Source organism: Triturus cristatus, chromosome 2_1 (assembly GCF_964204655.1).
Source record: "Triturus cristatus chromosome 2_1, aTriCri1.1, whole genome shotgun sequence".
NCBI classification, from domain to species: Eukaryota; Metazoa; Chordata; class Amphibia; order Caudata; family Salamandridae; genus Triturus; species Triturus cristatus.
In genome coordinates this window covers 32,065,051-32,086,313 of record NC_140581.1, presented here as the reverse complement: position 1 = coordinate 32,086,313, position 21,263 = coordinate 32,065,051, and the positions used below count along the sequence as shown (strand labels likewise).

The following is a 21,263-nucleotide window of genomic DNA, read 5'->3' as shown; positions in this document are numbered from 1 at the left end:
CCTGCAGAAAATTGGAATGAATAACGAAGAGTGAGAACATAACAACATCAATGTCAATGAACTGAGCACATGCTCAACTGCTAATACACATCTGCTTAATACAGAGTCTGGTCTGTGCAATACATCCAGGACACGTATGCCAGCCAGGTGATACTCCTACGAAAAGCCAGATACAACCGTTGATTGGCAAGTCTACATGACATGCCCTGAAACGAGCTGTGGGCCAGTGTAAGTGAACAGCCATAGACATCACAGGAGTGACATAAATCCACATATCTGCATTTGAAGGATGTCATCTCATACAGACAGCTGACGGCAAGCTAGACGCACAGGTCACATGGAAGGTCAAATGTACAGATCACACACATTGCGATGAAGGGGTACACGGGAAAACTGAAAACACAGACATTGAGACAACGCAGATATATCCTCATGTCAAAATCCCATGTTCAATGCATACAGACACACGTTACGTGGGATTCCACATGTGGCATGGTGTGTGTAGATGTGTGCCATGCCCATCTACACACCGTCACATGTTGGCTGCAGCAACAGCAGATGCAGTTGACGGGACACCAACTGCCAGCTCATGGAAATACATGACACACACATGACATAGTCACATCGTGGCACTCTGGTCGTTCTATGTCAGTTATTAGTGTCCCTGTCCCTGGCATCAGGCGACGGATGCGGGTGTTGGTGACTGTGCCATACCAGTAATGCTGTGCTTGACACGTTTGGACTACATGCACACATGTGCAAAGTGTGAAGGGGAAGTGTGCCACATAGTGCCACATCACACATGACATGTGTACACAGGTCATCACACATCTTTTGTGCTCAAACATGAGGAGACATGTGCAATATCACTGCCTGACACACTTAGGCCCTGCACATGAAGGACATAAATGACAATGACTTGATGTACAGCCTTGTGCGAGTCTGAGACCTCCATGGATTTCGTGTGCGCCCCCTATCACCAGTGTAAGCGCGTGAAACGCACGGTACACACGCTCTGAGGGCATGTGTACGGTCAGTATCACTATAGTAGTGTTGCTGTAGGAGCAAGCGTGTTACGGGACGTACACACGTACGTGTACTGCCTTAGTACACGTAAGTGTACAACTAGTGCGTACAAGTACGTGTACTACCTCAGTACACGTACGCGTAGGCACTGGGAGTACACGTACGTGTAGGCACTAGTTGTACACGTACGTGTACTGAGGTAGTACACGTACGTGTACTACCTCAGTACACGTACGTGTACTCCCAGTGCCTATGCGTACGTGTGAAATGCACCGTACCTGTGTGGGGATTTGAAATTTACATAGGGGACACATAAGGGACAAGTTTTAGTCCATAAATGCGTAATGGTTGTCATGGATACCGAGTTTTCTGTTCAATTTTTTCCATCAGGTGGCCTTGAAAAGTCAGTTGGCCACAAAATACATTGTTGCAAAGTAGTTGTTGACTTGACATGATGCTGCTAATTTGAACCATGCAAATGCTGTCACTGGTGTATGTTTAAAGGGATTGGAGGAAACGTAGGATGCAAATGAGTCTGACCAATCACTCTGTACTCCTGTAAATGAAAGAACCCAGCAAGGCAGATATAAGTCAGGCAGAACCCATGAGAGGGCACTTGCCTGCACAACCTTTCAGTCGACACCACTGCTGCTGTCTGTGCTTCCTCTGGCACCATGTCAAGGTCTGTGGAGAGGCCCCAGCCTTTCACACAGGAGGAAAATGAGGCATTACTTGATGTCATCCTCCCACAGTACCCCAGACTGTATGGGAGACCAGGGGAGCAGATGAGTGCTGACTCCACTAGCTTTGACTGTGCACCTTTTTTGTGACTGTCACTTCTGACATTGTGTCCAGGTGTGACAGACATGCAATGTTGTTTAGAGTGGGTCCCAGGGGGGGAATGGCTTATGTCTCCCATGCAGAGCATGATGTAGTTCATGTGTGCACTCCTCACTTGCATTGTGCTTACTGTGACATTCACTGCATAGTGCATGACACATTCAGCCTGGCTAATCCTTTGTGGCATTTTTTGTCTATTGTCCTGGGGTGATTCAGTGGTCCTCCTGGTGTAACAGGTGACTGTTCCCACAGATGTGTCTGAGTTGAGTGGAGCTGTGGTGAGAGTGTCCAAGTGATGTGTACGCCCCCTGGACATTGATGTGTGTGAATGTTCCTTGTCATGTTGGTGAGTGTCTATGTGAAGTGTTGCACCACAGCTGCATGGAGGAGGCAACAGCTCTACCCATCTGATATGAGAAGTAAGCCGTGCTGTGTGTCTGACTTGCTGTGCTAGCCCCACACCTGTCACCCCCCACAGGCAAGTGGCACATGTACAGAGTGAGGTTTGTATCTGCTGTTGCCAATGGCATGTGATTGATCTGTGCCTGTGTGTGTCTGTGCACTCTGCTGAGGTTGCGTCAGTGGCCTGGGGCATGTAACTGCTTAGAGGTGCTGTCCATCAGCCTGGTGTCTCTTGTGATGCACAATGTGTGCCATGTTCATGGAGTGTGTTGCACCCCTCATGCCACCTGTGTACTTTACATGCCATGTAGTGCATTGAGGCTTCCACAGAGGCCAATGTCCATATGACTAAGATGCAATTCCTTGGCAGCATCTTATGCCCTGTTCAACATTTCAAAGATGTTCAAATGTGTGTCTCTCTGACATGAAGCAGGTGTAGTGATGTTGTCTCACTTTGTCATCCTCACAGGTAACTGCCTACGCCAAGGGGGAGATCTGGAAGCAGGCCGTCAGGGCCGTGAGATCGGTGGAGGGTTGCAGTCGGCGCCTAGCACAAGTGAGAAAACGGTGGCAGGACATCCGGTGCTGGACCCGGAGGATCGCCCGGGTCCTGCTGAAGGACTCACCTCCACGCCCCCACGGTGGGCACAGATGCCTGACCCACCAGATGAAGCGTGTCCTGGCGGTGGTCTTCCCTGACATGGATAGGCGGTTACAGGAGATGCAGCAGCAGGAAGGGGGTAGGTACATGTGTGTTTGTTGTGTGTAACCAGCTTTTTGAAGTGCTCAGTCGCCTGGATACACTGCCAGGGTTTGTATGGGCAGTGCATATCCTTTTCCCCCGAGTCAACCGGTGCTGTTCTTCCTCTCTTCCCCTCCTTGACATGTGTTCCCTGGTCTGTGTGTAAACACTATTGCACATGGTAATCTAGGCTGCCAGTTAATCCACGTGCACATTGCTTTCTGCATCATGTGTGGGGGTGGTCTGTGACATGTGTTGGTAACTTGCCTGTGCCCTGTCCTGTTCAGTCATTTGGGGGTCCATATTTCTTGGCACTGATGCTGAGTCTCAACATAGGAGTGTGAGGATTCAAATTAACAGACTTGCAGCATGCATGACCGATGTTGTGGCCTCAGACATGATGTGCATGAGTGGGAGATATGCATAGTGCCGGGACGGTTGCTCATGTTACAGTCAGATCATTCCAGGACCATGGAGCAGTGTGCCCACTACAGTCCCCTGAGACACCCTTGCCTCGGAATCATGTGTGTCATCCAACACTGTGCCCATTCTCGGTGTGTTCAGCATAGGTTGGCCTCTGTGGCATTGTTCCCTGGCCTCATTTGTATTTATCTAAAGTGTGCTACATGTGTCCACTGTACAGGGTGACCCCATTTGGCCTGTGCATCCTCACACTGGGCAGTGCCTGTGTGTCTATTTACAACTGTCTGTTGATGGTTGTTTGTCACAAATATGTGTTGGCAGCCTCACAAGGTGATGTGGAGTACATTTAGGAGATCTTGATGCACATTTTAAGAAAACCCAGATTAAGAGATGTAACTTCTTGATCTGTCTCAATCACATTGTCTCAGGTATGGGGGGTTTGTGCGGGCAAGGCCTACATGTCCAAACCTTATGTCTCCTTGCCAGGTCTGACCTGTGTGTGATAATTGTCTGGACAGACACTCAACATGCAGTGACCCAGTCATGTTGTGCAGGGTTTAATGTTTGTGCTTTGCAGCATGTGTCAAAAGTTAAAATCCATGGTTCCTGCTCATCCATTTTTGGCACCAGTGTGTGGTCCAGATGCTACATAGTTTGGTCTTTGTGTGCTGACATCTGTGTGGACATTCTTGGTTCCCATGAGGGTGTCTCCTCAGTGCAGGTGCTCCTTATTCCGACACAATTGCAGGCCCATTAGCTTATGCATTGTCCTGTGTTTGGACATGTGTGCCACTCCACATGACAAGCAGTGGGTCAGATGTGTTGCCAACTGTGTCATCATGGTATGGATGGCCATGTGACAGGTGGCATGATTCAAGTTGTTAGTCAAGAAGTCTTGTACCTTGGCACTCACTACACTTGTCAACATGTCTCGATTTTTTCTATGCTTGACTTTGATGTTTTGTTGTGAAGGACAATAATGTGCCTGCATGACAGATGTCTCCCAAGGAAGTGCACAAGAAACCACCTTTACACTTTCCGGGGACACGCTGGCACATTTTAAAGCAAGGCACAGTTCGAATAACACTTGTTTTCAGATTATACATATACATGTTCCCACAGTGTGGTTGCACTTGGGTAAGTCCTTGGTTGTTGCTGATACCAACGTACGAGTGTCAAGTCATCCAGACTGCCGTGGTGCCATGTATATGTACTTACTGAAACCCCATTTCTTCCTAACAGTGGCTTATTTGAATAAGGCTGGCAGCTCATACAATGACTGTGTAAATGTAGTTTTGTGTGCACCTCATTGTGTGACTTCTTTTATACAGGCACATGTGTGTTCTGTTCACAAAGTGGCACATTCACACATTCTAAACATGGAGATTGTGTAAAGTGTTGTTATTCCGAAGGGATCACAATGTATTTCGTTTGGGTTTCCAAAGTAGTCGCAGGTCTCTGAGTGTGGGGACACCTTCAGCATTGAGGTCTGTTATTTGGCCTTGGCTGCACCAATACTGTTTCGTTCACAGTGAACAAGAGGTGGCATGCCTTCATAGTCTTGCTGTGCTCAACTGTTCCCAGACACTAGCTTCTCAGTTTAATTCGATATCAAGTTATTTGCTGTTGTGTCCTAATTTTCATTGTTTCCAAGTGGCATGGTGGGTTAACCAACTGGGGAGTGCAGGGCTTACATATGTGCGGAGTATTCAAGATGTTACTCATGATGCATTTCCTGATATGCACTGTGACATATTTTGTTTGGACTCAGGTGTCAGATGTATACAGGTGACTGATTATTTTCTGTATCTTCACCTTGCCCACAGCATCATCGGAGTACACCGAGGGAGACACCTGCACGGACCTGGAGGTGGGATCCAGCACCGGTGCCACCACTGCAGGCGAGTCTGCGGGAGCAAGTGGCACGGAGGGCGAGGGGAATCAGGAGGAGGACCTGTCTGGTGGCGACACCGACTACGACGCTGACGGGTCAGAGGCTGAACTCCTCGAGGGGACAGAGGCTGCTACAACACCTGGCAGCAGCACAACATCTGTCACCACCCCCTCCATTCCCATCACCGCCCTCCCAGTTGCTCCGGTCCCTTCTGTCCGTGCAGGGCACCACCATGTCTCCTTCGTGCCAGGCACCGCACCCCCTGCCCCTGTCCCCTCTGCTGCCCTCACTGCAGAGGCTGTGGACATTCAGTGGCAGTTGCAGGTTGGCCAGACATCGATGCTGAATGTCCTCCATGGCCACACCACACTGCTGACACAGATGGTGTCATTCATGGAGGGCATGTCAGCAGCGATGTCTGATCAACGGATGTTGCTGAGGTCCATGGACTCTTCACTGACGGCAGCAGTGAGTCTCCTGCAGCGCTTCGTCCCCCCCCCCACCCCTGCACCATCCACACTTCCCACTCCCATGCCTGTCCCATGCACACCCAGACATTCCCAAGCACACACCCCACCAGACACAGGCAGCACACAAACACGTAAGGGCAGGCGCACACCTCCTGGCACGCACACTCAGGGGGATAAAGGCACACCCACTTGGTCTGGGGCACACAGGCATACACGCAGCTACAGTCTGAGTCTGCATGCCTCACCACCCAGTCCCTCCAAAGGCACTCCCCTTGGCTCCCCTGCCACACAGTCTGACAAAGAGAGCTACTTGGCTGTGCTGGGCCTCAGCCCCACTGGCTCACCAGCCCGCAAACGGGCAAGGCACTCCACGGGTAGGGGAGTTGAGTCCCCCCCTGTCCACCCCCTCCCCCAGTAGCGCTGCACCCCATCCCTCCGACCCCCCCCCCCCCTCCTTTGTGCCTGTGGTTTCCTCGGGTGCAGGGGATACTCTGCATGCCCTGGCAGAAGTGTGCAGCGCCGAGCTCACCTCCACCTTTGGCGCTGCCCCACCCCCTGTGGTGGAGGCGTCCAGCCCTGCACCCACCACACCTACCCCTACACCTCCTGTCCCTGCGGTGCCTGGTCCTTCCCCACATGATGCCCCCCCCCAGTCGAGGAACCTGAGGGTTCTAATGTGCAGGCAAGCTAGGGGAGACGCGTGGCCATGTGTCCCCCCCCAAGGACTTCTGATCTGGACTGGCCATTGGCCTTTGTAAATAGTGTCCTTTAATTATTTTTCATTTAATGCTGAATAAAGCATTTTCTTTTTACTTTGAACACTATTGCATTTCAGGTATTGATGTTGGTGCTGATGCTCCAGGAGTTGGGGTTGTGGTAATGTGTTATGTTTCAGGGAAATGTTGTAGTCTGATGCTCATGCGGTGGACCATGGTATGTGCGTGCCATCACAAGGTCTCTGCAAGGAATCTTTGGTCGTGTGTGCTATTTGTGTTTGGAGACTTTGTCCCAAGGAGTGTTCCTGCCTCTGTGGCACCTGACATCTTCCCTGCAGGGAGTTGCACAATTGTTGTGCTGACCTGTGTCTACATTTCCTTTGTTGGTGACGGATTCCTTCAACTATGGCCATGCCTGCTCAGCAATATCTCCGGCTGCATCGTCTGTGCCATCCTTGCTAGTCACTGTACTTGTGTATTGAGTATGTTGCCATGCCTTCATGGAGAAATTGTCCCTTTTCCGCCCTATGCATGTGTGTAATCCCAGCCTAGCACACATATGGTACTTGTTCTGCTGGGTATTTGGGCACCTGACTCACAATTGTGGGCATTGTATCTGTGGGAACTCCACCCTATTCCTTCCATGAGAGAAAACATCTTGGTGGCTGTCCCAGCACCTGTACATCCCTATCAGTCCTGGGATGTGCGTGACAGTGTGTGTTCCCTTTTGCTCTCTTAGTTTAGTAGGCATTGACATGACTATACAGCCTTGTGGCATGATCTCTGTGTGTGTATTGTGCTGCATCCGCCAGGGGTGGGTATGCATGTGTCATTTGTCCTCACACCCACATGTGGTGTGTCATGCAGTGGGGGAAAGGCATCCATCCTCATGGGAGTGGGACACTGCTGTCAGTGATGTGTTGTTATGGCACTATCAACATAGTTGAAAATTAGGGATGCGTACAGACACCCATGGAGTTGTGGTCATCTGCTAATGATGTACACACCCCCATGTCTCTCTCCACTGCTGGGAGTGATAGGCACCCACCCCTCACATGTCTCTGTCCACTGCTGGGAGTCCTCTGCACCCACCCCTCACATATCTCCGTCCACTACTGGGAGTGATAGGCACCCACCCCTCACATGTCTCTGTCCACTGCTGGGAGTGATAGGCACCCACCCCTCACATGTCTCTGTCCACTGCTGGGAGTGATAGGCACCCACCCCCATGTCTCTGTCCACTGCTGGGCGTCCTCTGCACCCACCCCTCACATGTCTCTGTCCACTGCTTGCAGTGATAGGCACCCACCCCTCACATGTCTCTGTCCACTGCTGGGAGTGATAGGCACCCATCCCCATGTCTCTGTCCACTGCTGGGAGTCCTCTGCACCCACCCCTCACATGTCTCTGTCCACTGCTGGGAGTGATAGGCACCCACCCCCATGTCTCTGTCGACTGCTGGGAGTGATAGGCACCCACCCCTCACATGTCTCTGTCCACTGCTAGGAGTGTTAGGCACCCACCCCTCACATGTCTCTGTCCACTGCTGGGAGTGATAGGCACCCACCCCTCACATGTCTCTGTCCACTGCTGGGAGTGATAGGCACCCACCCCCATGTCTCTGTCCACTGCTGGTATTCCTCTGCACCCGCCCCTCACATGTCTCTGTCCACTGCTGGTATTCCTCTGCACCCACGCCTCACATGTCTTTGTCCACTGCTGGGAATCCTAGGCAGACACCCAACCAGCCACCCGCACCCTTGGTGCAGTACACTGCTGTCCTGGCCATGAACACTCCCCAATATACTGGTTATATGTTGCACCAGGCCCTTTGAAACCTACGGGTGATTTATGCGCCTTATAAATGCCAATACAAATACAAAATTGTAGTGGTGAAGTAGGGGTACGCGCCGTACCCACGCCCTCAGAGCGTGGGTATGGCCCGTACCACGCGTACCCCTACATCACCACTACAATGGTGGTACGGGCCGTACCCACGCCCTCAGAGCGTGGGTACGGCCCGTACCACCATTGTAGTGGTGATGTAGGGGTACGCGCTGTACCCACGCCCTCAGAGCGTGCGTACGGCCTGTACCACTATTGTATTGGTGATGTAGGGGTACGCGCCGTACCCACGCCCTCAGAGCGTGGGTACGGCCCGTACCACGCGTACCCCTACATCACCACTACAATGGTGGTACGGGCCGTACCCACGCCCTCAGAGCGTGGGTACGGCCCGTACCACCATTGTAGTGGTGATGTAGGGGTACGCGCTGTACCCACGCCCTCAGAGCGTGCGTACGGCCTGTACCACTATTGTATTGGTGATGTAGGGGTACGCGCCCTACCCACACCCTCAGAGCATGGGTACGTCCCGTACCACGCGTACCCCTACATCACCACTACAATGGTGGTACGGACCATACCCACGCCCTCAGAGCGTGGGTACGGCCCGTACCACGCGTACCCCTACATCACCACTACAATGGTGGTACGGGCCGTACCCACGCTCTGAGGGCGTGGGTACGACCCGTACCACCATTGTAGTGGTGATGTAGGGGTACGCGCCGTAACCACGCCCTCAGAGCGTGGGTACGGCCCGTACCCCCATTGTAGTGGTGATGTAGGGGTATGCTCCATACCCACGCCCTCAGAGCGTGGGTACGGCCCGTACCCCCATTGTAGTGGTGATGTAGGGGTATGCTCCATACCCATGCCCTCAGAGCGTGGGTACGGCCCGTACCACCATTGTAGTGGTGATGTAGGGGTACGCGCCATTCCCACGCCCTCAGAGCGAGGGTACGGCCTGTACCACGCGTACCCCTACATCACCACTACAATGGTGGTATGGGCCGTACCCGCGCTCTGAGGGCGTGGGTACGGTGCGTACTCCTACATCACCACTACAATGGTGGTACGGACCGTACCCACGCTCTGAGGGTGTGGGTACGGCCGTACCACCATTGTAGTGGTGACGGGTACGCGTACACACCAACTGCCATTGTAGCGGGACGCAGGGATTGGTGGACACGTTCCCCGAAGTGACCAGACCCTGGAGGTAATATATGTACAGAATATGGTATTTTTTAAATTAGGTAGAGGTTATGTTTCCTGCCCCTCGCCCCCCCTTTGCCCCTGGGTGTTGTTCTGACCTTCTGCGGTGTGCGCGGCGGTTTCGGTGCACCAGGTCGTAGGCTAGGAGGGCCGGGATGACACGTAGGATGGGGTCCATGGCTGTCCGTCGCGTACCGGTGCTCCTTCTTCGCGTCGTCCTCAATTTCCCGGGAGTTTTTGGCTGCCGTAAAAAATGAGTCGTGCGGAGTGACGTAGGCACGAATCGTACTTGCTGGTCCGTAAAACGCTGCCTGACTCCGTCCGGACGTCACGTACGCGATGTCCCGGATCAGAATTGTGGGTATTTTTTAGCCGCACATAGTTTTTTACGAATCGCACGGAAATGGTATTTCTGTACTTTTCGTACTTGCTGGTTTGTAAGGAGGATTTCACGGGTACGAGTCGTACGGAGAATACGCTCCGTACGACCATTCGTACCCGGGTTTTACAAGATCGGAATAGGCACCAAAATGTAATTAAAAATAATTAATAATTCCCAAAAATTATTATTTAGTTTACTATAATTAAACTACTACCCACCGTATTCCCTTATAAACCCACTACCCGCTACGGTACTAAAACACATAATTTGCTTTTAAAACAATTACTAATTTCTAAAAAATGTATACATATATTTTTTTTTAAAGTACAATACTTATATAGAACACATACATATAAAATACATAATAAAATACATAACACTAATATAAATATCAATATTATTAACATCGATAATTTTACTATTGATATTACTAACATCGATATTTGCAACATCGATATTTCTTACCTTAAGTTCGATATTCTGGTTGTCGATATTCTTGATGTCGAGAGACTTAAAGGTTTTAAGTGGAGTGATGTTAGATATAAGCAGACTTATATCTTTCGTGAGAGGTGCAAGCACCGACTCACACAGGCTGCAATGACAGGCCTTAGTCAGATTTTGGAGGGGCCCTTATGGATGGCATAATACATACTGCAGCCCATGGGGGACCCTGGTGTACCTAGGCCCTCAGTACCTTAATACTATATGCTAGGGACTTACTAGGGTACACTAGCAGCCACTTGGGGGTGTACCAAGGTACTCACCGTAGCCAATTATGGAGGAAGTACAGTGACTGGGGTCCTGATTAGCAGGATCCCAGTCAGACTAGTCAAAAAAGCAGTATGACACCAGCGTGAAGTGGGGGTAACCATGAAAGCAGATCCTAATTTTCTACAGGGTTTTAAATGAAATTGTATCTCTAGTCTGTTCTTTGCACTTTGCTCATAACATGAACACAATAGCTTGCATAGGTTTATTTGGGTTTTTATACAGAAATTTACGTTTTAAGTTTATGTTCCGAGGCAGACTGACCTCCAGGGAAATCCAGAGGTTAGGGCCAGCCTCTTGGAATGTGACAGAGTCTGAACCGGCCCCAACAGAGACACAGGATTGCTTTTCAGTTTTCTGATCGTCATGTACATAAATCTACACCTGGTTTCAATGTAAATCTCAGACGTGACATTTTGTGCCTTAGCTACTAGAAGATGCTCTGTGTGGGAAGGTAGCATTCGCGAAAGTATGCTTCGTCATAGAGTAGGGTGAATATTAAAAGAGGTTTTCTCACCTTCTCTTCCCAGGAGGCATATCTACATCTGATGAGGGTAGCGGATCCCGAGGTCTACCCTCAAAATCATGCTGGTCAACGTTTCCTTCTTCTTGGGCCTTCTGAGATGAAGAAGGCAAAGCAAGATCCTCTGAGATCGGGGGGTGATCTATCATCCATCCTACTAGAAGCTCAACTGCCTGAGGGTCGCCACACACACCTGGAAGTGGAAGGAACATTTGTTATCAGGAAGTGGCGGTGGTCCGGTGCAGTGGTAAGTGCTACTTCCAAGAAGAGTTTCAGAAAATGAAACTGGGCATCTCTGGAGCGCAGGATGCAAAGACAACCAGTCCCAGAGAAAATGAGAGACACTTGCTCCCACCCAAGTCTAATTCCTGACAGCTGCTCATTCTCTTGAACACCTCCCACCAGTTCTTGAGTATACTGAGTGCTTCAATTGTGACTCAGAGGTTGTGCATAATTTCATGCATAATGATCTATGAAAGATCCAATGCTGCAGAACCTTCCTACTGCCTCCCTGATGCATTCTTCAGTGTGTCACGTTACACAGGATGATTTACTTAGAAAGGTGAAGCATCATCAAGTCCTAAAGTCTGCTTTGTGATCTTTACAATGACTAGAAGATTATGGGACAATTCTAGGTGATCAAGATGTGCGCACCCTTTCGCTGAATTGAGCAAGCAAAGGCAAAGCCAATTGGTCTGGATTTAATGTTTTAATGATGAAAGCATGTGTTATGTCAGATAAAAAATGAGAGAAGGGGTCAGTGTGAAAGAACACAACAAACGGACCACTGAGGTTGTTAAGTATGCCGCAGCGTGCTGGGAGAAACCTGTGGTGAAAGCAGCATGGTAGATGTGGGGTGCAGCAACGCAATGCACCAGTGAAGAAGTAGTATGAGAAGACAAAGGCAGTGAAAAGAGACTAATGCAGATTCAGAGCAAATTGTTACAATAACAGAAGATGGACTTCAAACAGCAGTCATGGATTTGAGAGACAGAATTTGGTGCCTCTTTTTGAAACACTTTGATGACAAACCTTGATTGTAGTGTGTGTGTGTCATTGTGAGGTATGTGCATGCCACTCAGCAGTGTACTGAGTAGGGATGGGCGCTGCTTCTGATGTAGCGGCGGCTTGAACAGTTTTAGTGTGGGATACGACTCTTGGTTCCAGTGTCAGAGGCACCAGACGTTTTGGTGGACAAAGAGATCAAGCTGTGAAAGAGAAATGTACAATAAGCCAGCCATATCAGGGCCAAGCTTACCCTAGAGTGGTGAAAAACTTTACAAAATGGTGCCTTCTACAGTTGAAATAGAAAAATAGACATGGTTTCTGTTTAACTTACATGTGAAAGATAACTGTCTGAATATCACAAAAAGTGTGTGGATTGTTTGCGCTTTACGGTGTAAAATAACTTCTTTTGGATTCCAGTAGTTTGGTTTGCAGCCCACTGAATAACATTCTGAAATTAATAGATGCAGGGATACCAATGTCAGGAAGATTTGCAGAAGTGTTAAGGCATTGATCAAACCAAACCAAATGTTCTCACTGATTGGTAATTGTTCCTAAACAAAGAGCCATAACCGACTTGGTTACGTAGAAAAGAAAAAAGGAAAATAGTCTCTATGTGTGGTTCCCAATTGATGAAGGTGGGGGAATTTCTCCTTTAGGAATTGGTGCCCTCACACACTCTTGCGTGTGTCATGCTTCATCATCGGGCATTGCTCCTTGTGGGGGTGGCGCTGCTGTCCTCCACAGGCCCCGCAAGAGGGCTCTTTGTGGGAGATCTTTTAGGAGACCCTGCAGTTCTGCATGTGGGTATGTGGGCCTAAAAGGGGTTAGTGCAAGTGTATTAAAATTACCTCAATGGTACTCCGAGGTCAATTTTTATTCGTAGATCCGGGAGGTTAGAGTAAAGGAATTATACAGGGGAAATGGAGCACCTCTAATGACAAATATTGTAGAGGTCAGGGTATTACTCTGCTGCTCTCAGTGCCCGTGTGTGTTGGTGTATGTAAAAATTGGTCAACATGTTTTGTGCTGGGAAATAGGTCCCTAATGGATCCTGGTGCGCTTCGTCAGGACCGTGCAGTGTGAAATCGTGAATAAAAATAGGAGCAGGGAAAAGACACCCTATATTCCTATGATACTTCTGTTAAGGTGTAAGCGCGTCATTGCACTCATGGGAACATCTCAATCGTGTTCCTGTTATTACCTGGTGGAGAAACACAACAGGAATAGAAGACAAACATATAGAGACATACATAAGTCATTGTGAATAAAAATCCACATTTAACTTAATTTCAGCAGCTGCGTCTGAATTACACCATGCATCTTATTGCGGTAATTGTGGGAAAAGTGCCCTTGACATTGACATACTGCCACAGGTGCACGGTTAACATTTACCTCCAGTGTAGCATCCTGGGTAATGTTAGTATAGAGTGTTTCGACGTCCAACATGGCCAAAAGAGTGATAGTTTCCGGTTCATTGACATTCTCGATTCGGTTGAGGACCTCTGTAGTATCCCTTAAGTAAGTTGGATTTTGCATGACTATGGGACGTAGAAAAAAATCACAGAACTTACTCAGTGGCTCAAGCAATGAGTCAATGCCTGACACTATCGGGCATCCTGGGGAAGGATTAGTCCCTTTGTATATTTTGGGTAGTGTGTAGTAGTATGGAATCCTTGGGTTTTCATTTATCAAAAACGCTGCTTCCTGGGCTGTTATCCAATCTTCGCTTTCAGCTTTGGTGACCAGACTTAACCTCATAGTCAGTCTCGCTGTCGGATCTTCCTCAATGGGGAGGTAATATTTGGTATCTGTGAGCTGGCGATGGCATTCCGAATCATATGTGCCAATGTCCTGAATCACGATGGCACCGCTTTTATCGGCTGGTTTGAGGATAATTGATGCGTCTTCCATAATGCCTTTCAGAAGTGTCCTTTCTTCCTTAGACAGCTTGTCAAAAGTGCGTCGGTATGGAAGGTTTGTGATATCCTTCAGGATGGCCTGCTCAAACATGAGCACTTCACTTGGAGTCATCGCTGCCGTGGGTGTGAATTTGGATTTCTTTTTCAGCCCGGTGCCGGTTGCAGGGGTCTTTGGTTTGTCCTGAAAAAAGGCCTTCAATCTCACCTTCCTGAAGAACTGATGGAGTTCTTGATGCAGTCTGAATGAGTGCTCACAGGGTGTCGGGATGAACCCCAAACCCTTCTCCAAGAGGTTGGACAGCAACCTGGATGACAAGTTGAATAGTAATGTTTCAGTCCTGACGTCTTGCTCCTCAGAGTCATTTGCTCTGGCTCCTGCCAGTGCACATTCCATGATCCGTTTTTCCGTCTGCCTCTTCCTCTGCCCCTTCCTCTGTTGTGAAAAGGGGGTTTGGAAACTGCTGATATTGTGGTATTTGGAGCGGGTGTCCCTATGGTGTGTCCACATTGGCTGGTGACCCATCCATTGAACCACGTATGGTTGTTGTTGGAATGGGTGGGGTGGGAAATTTTGGAACAGTGGTGGTGGTTATCTCCAAGACCCTCTGGATGGTAGTGTATAATTTCTCCCCTCATAGCTGGAGTTGCTACTCATCGACCCTGATCTTCTGGAGTTATTCCTGCTCACCTCTTCTGAGGATGTATCATATCTTTCGGAAACATAGTCCTCTTTCGTGTATGGGTACACCTTCTCCTGGTCAAATCGTTTGACATCTTTTTGAAGTTTCGTTATCTTTTGCTTGGTCAAGAAGTCTCTGTGTTCCGTCATTTCTTCATTAATCTCCGCCAGACGTGTGTTGAATGCTGTGATTGAGACCCCCACTTTCAGGCCTGTTTCTGCCAAGGTGATTTGAAATGAGGAGTTTGTCCGATAGACGTTTGGCCGTGTCGATTATAAGTACAAGCCAGTCTCTTGTGCATTTCCACGCTATCTTTGACCACTCTTCTCTGAATGTAAAATCTTCTAAGAAGATCCGAGGTGTCAGTGTCACTAGCAGACCATTCGGTGCTATATTTGCCCTTAGATATTCAGTCATCATCGTGCTGTGTAGGGCTGTCTTAATCTGTAATTTTCTCAATGTCTGTAAGGCTTTCCAATCATCATTCTTGCTCCCTGTTTCTGCGCTTCCATCTCCAGCGAGCAATGATGGTGCCCTGAGTATTTCTGGCACTGTATCATCGTTGAAGCTTAGGCCAGGATTGTCCATTGTTGTGGAGTTAAAGTGTGCTTTTTGTGATGTTTGGGATCTTTAGAGTGTAGCTGCTAGGACTTCTGAGATCATGTAAAATTTGCGAGAGAAAAGGGGAAAGATAGAATAGTATTGTCCCACGGCTGGCTACCGTACTAAATCACAAAACACTACAAGAGGGGGGGACAGGGAGCATTTGGAAAAAAGGTAGGTCCAGTGCCGTTGCTCCCAAGCACTCATGTACTCACTGATTGGTAACTGTTCCTAAACAAAGAGCCATAACCAACTTGGTTACGTAGAAATTAAAAAAGAAGAAAAGGAAAATAGTCTCTATATGTGGTTCCCAATTGATGAAGGTGGGGGAATTTCTCCTTTAGAAATTAGTGCCCTCACACACTCTTGCGAGTGTCATGCTTCATCATCGGGCGTTGCTCCTTGTGGGGGTGGCGATGCTGTCCTCCACGGGCCCCACAAGATCTTTTAGGAGATCTTTTAGGAGACGCCGCAGTTGTGCATGTGGGTGTGTGGGCCTAAAAGGGGTTAGTGCAAGTGTATTAAAATTACCTCAACGGTACCTTGAGGTCAATTTTTATTCGTAGGTCCGGGAGGTAAGAGTAAAAGAATTTGCATATATTAACACTGGTGGCCACCATGATGCAAACAAGTGTTTGAATTACTCACTCGGTACAAACACGACGTGCACAGTCAATACGAGGCCAGTGCATGAGACCTCCCCACAAATCATAGATTAAGACAGCAGACGCTGTCAAACATGCACATGTGGCAGTATGACAATGTCAAGGGCACTCTTTCCACAATTACCGCAATAAGATGCATGGTGTCATTCAGCTGCCGAAATTAAGTTTAATGTGGATTTGTATTCACAATGACTTATGTATGTCTCTATATGTTTGTCTTCTATTCCTTTTGTTATTTTTCTCCACCAAGTAATAACAGGAACATGATTGAGATGTTCCCATGAGCGCAATGACGCACTTACACCTTAACAGAGATATCATAGGAATATAAGGTGTCTTTTCCCCGCTCCAATTTTTATTCACGATTTCACACTGCACGGTCCTGACGAAGCGCACCAGGATCCATTAGGGACCTATTTCCCAACGCGAAACATGTTGACTAATTTTCACATTCACCAACACACACGGGCACTGAGAGCAGCAAAGTAATATGCTGACATCTACGATATTTGTTATTAGAGGTGCTCCATCTCCCCTGTATAATTCTTTTACCTCCCGGACCTACAAATAAAAATTTACCTCAGGGTACCGTTGTGGTAATTTTAATACACTTGCACTAACCCCTTTTAGGCCCACACACCCACATGCACAACTGCGGCGTCTCCTAAAAGATCTCCGACAAAGAGCCCTCTCGCGGGGCACGTGGAGGACTGCAGCGCCACCCCCACAAGGAGAAACGCCTGATGATGAAGCATGACACTCGCAAGAGTGTGTGAGGGCACTAATTTCTAAAGGAGAAATTCCCCCACCTTCATCAATTGGGAACCACATATAGAGACTATTTTCCTTTTTTCGTCTTTTCTTTTCTACGTAACCAAGTTGGTTATGGCTCTTTGTTTAGGAACAGTTACCAATCAGTGAGTACATGTGAGTGCTTGGGAGCAACAGTACTGGAGCTACTGTTTAGGTCTCGCGAGAGACATTTTGTATGTGAGTTTTCAAAGCGCTGCTGGCTGGCCTAGCGCTTGCGTTCACGCGAACGTGCACGCGCGCTAGCCTTCAGCAGTGCTTTGAAAACTCGTGCGTCATCGCGATCACTTTCGCTTTCAGAGCGATCGCGATGACGCACGCGCACACACAACTCCCGCTACTCCCCCTCCCCCACCACATATCGCGTCTCCGGCTGCTCGCTCGCTAAGATTTCAGCTTTCACTCCCCAACAAGGGTGAAGTGTGCGGGGCTGTATGCATCGATTAGAACATGTACAGCTGAAATGGGCCGGCTGACTTATGTCTCGGAGCGCTCTTTTCTTTGCTGCTTCCCAACAGTCACATAATCGGGCATTTTACGGAGAATAACTGTACAGTTCCCATCACAAAAAACTTTTTCGTTTTGCATTCATGGTTTTATGCAAATCATCCGAGTTCTAATCTGCAGAGGTCGTGCTGAGGTTTGCAAACAGCTAAGTGCACCCTGTGTTTAGTCTCTTGCTGTCATTGGTTAGTTTTGCACGTTTTTATAATTTGTTTTTAAATCTCCTGGATTCAACTTTAGTTGGTAGATACTTGCTGACGAACTGAGGTCGTCGTTGTCATATAGTTCATGTGCTCGCTTTTTTGGGCGTTTTATTCATCAATGCGTCTGGCATTAAGTGTTTCGCAATCTGCAGATGTATTTAAAGAAAGGTGCCACACTGTTGTTTTCAAAGGATGCCTTTTCACAGTCCTTAGTTTATGCTCTTATAATGCCCTTTTATGGATAACTTATTGTGTCTGTGCACATCGATCACTCGCAGTTTCGTCACTTTCACAGACTCCGGTGCATTTGGCACCTTTTCTGGACATATTTGAATTTTGGTTTCCTACAGCAACGGCGAAGAATGAACCTTTTTAAAAAAAATGTATTATTAAATAACGACTGGACACGTGCAGGAGCTACAAGGTGACCTGTTATTGACGCAGAAATGTAAGCATCTCAAATGTTGACAACTTTAAAAAAAAAAAATGGCAATCCTAGGAAAAAAAGCTATTACTGTTCGAGTTGAAAAGAGGCATAAAACAATTTGTGCAATGATTCGGCTTTAGGTTTTATCCACTTCTGTCACATACTTCAGGCACCAAATAAAATGCAGCGCCTTGGGAATAGGCCCCATGTGCAGGAGACCCATACACGAGGAATGTCAGCACGTCTCACATGCTGCTGTCTGACATCCACGGCTGGGGCTGGAACCCATCTCTACTGCCCAGTTTGATTTACAGCAAGTCCATCTGAGCTTTGATAAATCTATTACAGTTTCATTTCACTGATTTCATTAACGTGAATAAAACCAGCCAGGCTTTCTGCATAACTGACTTTTAATGGCTTGGCCCTGTCACCTGCCTGAATATGAATCCCCCTGACTTATTGCTCCACTGAGGGAACGAGTCATGGGTATTTGAATGTGATCAGCACAGTACAATGCAATTAAGGAAGCAGTACTGCTCTGTGCCTTTAATCCTGAACTGATTTGAATTGCAGTTTGATAGCACAGTGAATCCTGCATAATTATGTAGGGTGCATATTAAACTCTGTGACAAACCAGGGAGGCTGTTTACCATCACAGCTATGGTAGACAAGTGAAGGCTGCAGTCAGACAGCCAACTGCTGGACTGAGAGCTCAATTAATTGACAGCCAGTGACAGCAGCAGGCTGAGAATAAAAACTGGTGCAAAAACATTGTTGACAATTTCATGTATGGAGCACGTGCTTTGGAGATTTAATTAAATGCCAATTGCAAGTTTTATTTTCCTTGCCTATAAAGCGCTCCACTGCACCAGGCATCCAGTTCTTTAAAAGGCTAAATGTAGTTCATGAATCAAGTTACATGTTTTAAATATGCAAAAGTACACCAATAGGATGTATATTTTCTTAGGCATTCAGAGACCGAGAGACCTGTGATGAACTCGGGATTGGCTGGCCCATTTGGGCTTTAATACTAAAATGCCTGGCAGCTGAGTTGTATATCTGGAGTCCTAGTCACTATTAGACATTTTTAGGTCTCGCCTGACCCAGCGCATGCGCTGGTCTGGCGAGACTTATTGAGAGGGCTCCAAAAAGTGCTACCAGGCCAGCCTGGGGCTACAGTGCATGTGCGCGGGCGCACAAGCCGCACTTTACCGCGATTACTTTCGTGGCCCCACGGCACTTTGATCGCGATCACTTTCACTTTCGCGGCCGCATGCCCGCTTGGCATAGCCAATAGGTCTCGCTTTTGGGACCTTATAAGTATTTAGTTATGCAACTGTTGCATGGCTAAACACTTATAAGGTCCCAAAGGCGAGACCTATTGGCTATGCCAATGCTTGTTTTCCAAATGCTCCCTGTCCCCCCCTTGTAGTGTTTTAGAAACCAAACCCAGGAAATGTTCTAGGCACACACCAGACAACAGCGCTCACTCAGAGAGCGGCCCTCAATTTCAGTGGATATTTTCTTTGGATTGTTATGTAACGTAGGAAGACAACTTGCTGTACTGCGGGACAGGCATGTGCCATATTTACCAATGTATGGCACATTCCTGCTTTCTGCCTGCACAGACGCAAAATGTAGAATGCAGCAGGGCACCTAGGAAGAGGAAACAATGAGGAAAAATAAAGATATTTCTCCTTGCTGCGCCTCTGGTGGGAGGCGTGGTACTTTGACGCAATCCCATGTTTACCACTCTTGGTAACTCTGGAAATTAACCAAGATCCATGGGTGAATGTGTAGGGAAACCCATGCTCCACCCATGGATCTGAGCCTAAGTTTCAAGTAAGCACACCTGACATATGAATAATTGCTATTTGGTGGCCTGCAATGGCCGTATAATAAACAAGTGCTTAGAGTTTCTTCACCCCAGAGGCACAACTTTGCACTTTGCCGCATTAACTCATACTGGCACATGCATCACCAAAGACTTTTGCGATTCCTTAATTGCGATTTTTAAGGAATCGCAATTAAGGAATTGCAAAAGCCTATGCATGTAGGAATCGCTATAATAATAGCGATTCCTACAAATTCCTTAATTGCGAGTCGCAAATTGCGAGTCGCAATTAAGGAATGCCGTCCCCTTCATTCCTATGGGCCTCCAGGCCCATAGGAATGAATTGGAGATTGCATGAGCAAATTGCGAGTACCAGTAGGTACTCGCAAATTGCTCATGCAATTTCAAGGGTGTAAGGGTGTCAAAATGACACCCTATTGCACCCCTGAAATTGATCTGTGCACATATGTTGCACACACACATGCTCTAAGGGCATGTGTGTGCGCAACATGAAACTTTGAAAAATGCACAAAAGTGCATTTTTCAAAGTTTTTGCAAATTACTATGAAGTTCAACTTCATGGTAATTTGCTCCCCCTATTAGCGAAATCGCTTATTTTTTAACTTTAATGCATTGCATTTAAGGAATCTCAATTTGGGATTCCTTAAATGCAAGAGCAATTTAAGGAATCGCTATTTAGAGATTCTTTAAATTGCGATTTTTGCATTTGGGATGATGCATCCCAAATGCAAAAATACCGGTCGCAAAGGGGCAGATTCTGCTAATCTGCCCGTTTGCGACCAGTTTTCTCGTTGATGCATGTGGCCCTAAGTTGCCAAGTCTCTGACTACTCCTCATGTCCTTTCTTCACTTCTAGGAATTAGATCCTTGTGTGGTGTGCAAAGAGCACAACTTCCATTCCAGCCTCTCTGTCACTCTAATGATTGGGCCTAGACCCAAACCAACTTGTTTGGGCATAAATACAATCATGTATAACATGGTCAACCCCTTGATGTGGAAGGACATTCTAAGGAGTCTCTGTACCTCTGTCTTCTTCAAACAATACGGTATAGATACCATGGATATCACTTTGAAAAAAATACAGGGGTATGGTGGAAGTGTTATCCTGTAACCATTAGTCCAAGATAACTTCACAGTTTGACCCCTTATGGGTTAAGGGAAAAGGCAAAAAATAGAAAGTGTAGATGGAAATCTAGGCCATTGAATTCTTGACCAGAAGTAGCAAGTGTACTGCCAGGGAAGCTGACGAGCAGACCAAGTCTAGTATCTGCTACCTTTGGCCACCACTAGTTGATGCCTATGGTAAACGCATTACTTCAATTCATTTATATGGGTAATGTCTTAGAAAG

General features: G+C 47.7%; 1 protein-coding gene across 7 annotated transcripts in view; it reads right to left on the bottom strand.

Moving 5' to 3' along the window:
• LOC146863653 (putative E3 ubiquitin-protein ligase HERC1) overlaps window positions 1–21,263 on the bottom strand; it is a 1,482,062-nt gene that overhangs the window by 668,622 nt on the left and 792,177 nt on the right. For 5 of the 7 annotated variants that reach the window (XM_085627737.1, XM_085627739.1, XM_085627735.1 and 2 more), the window contains one exon: window positions 11,235–11,433. The exons of the other annotated variants lie outside the window; for them this stretch is intronic. In XM_085627737.1, coding sequence (XP_085483863.1) covers window positions 11,235–11,433 — 199 coding nt within the window. The remainder of the gene's footprint in view (window positions 1–11,234; window positions 11,434–21,263) is intronic. 7 annotated transcript variants of the gene reach the window in all.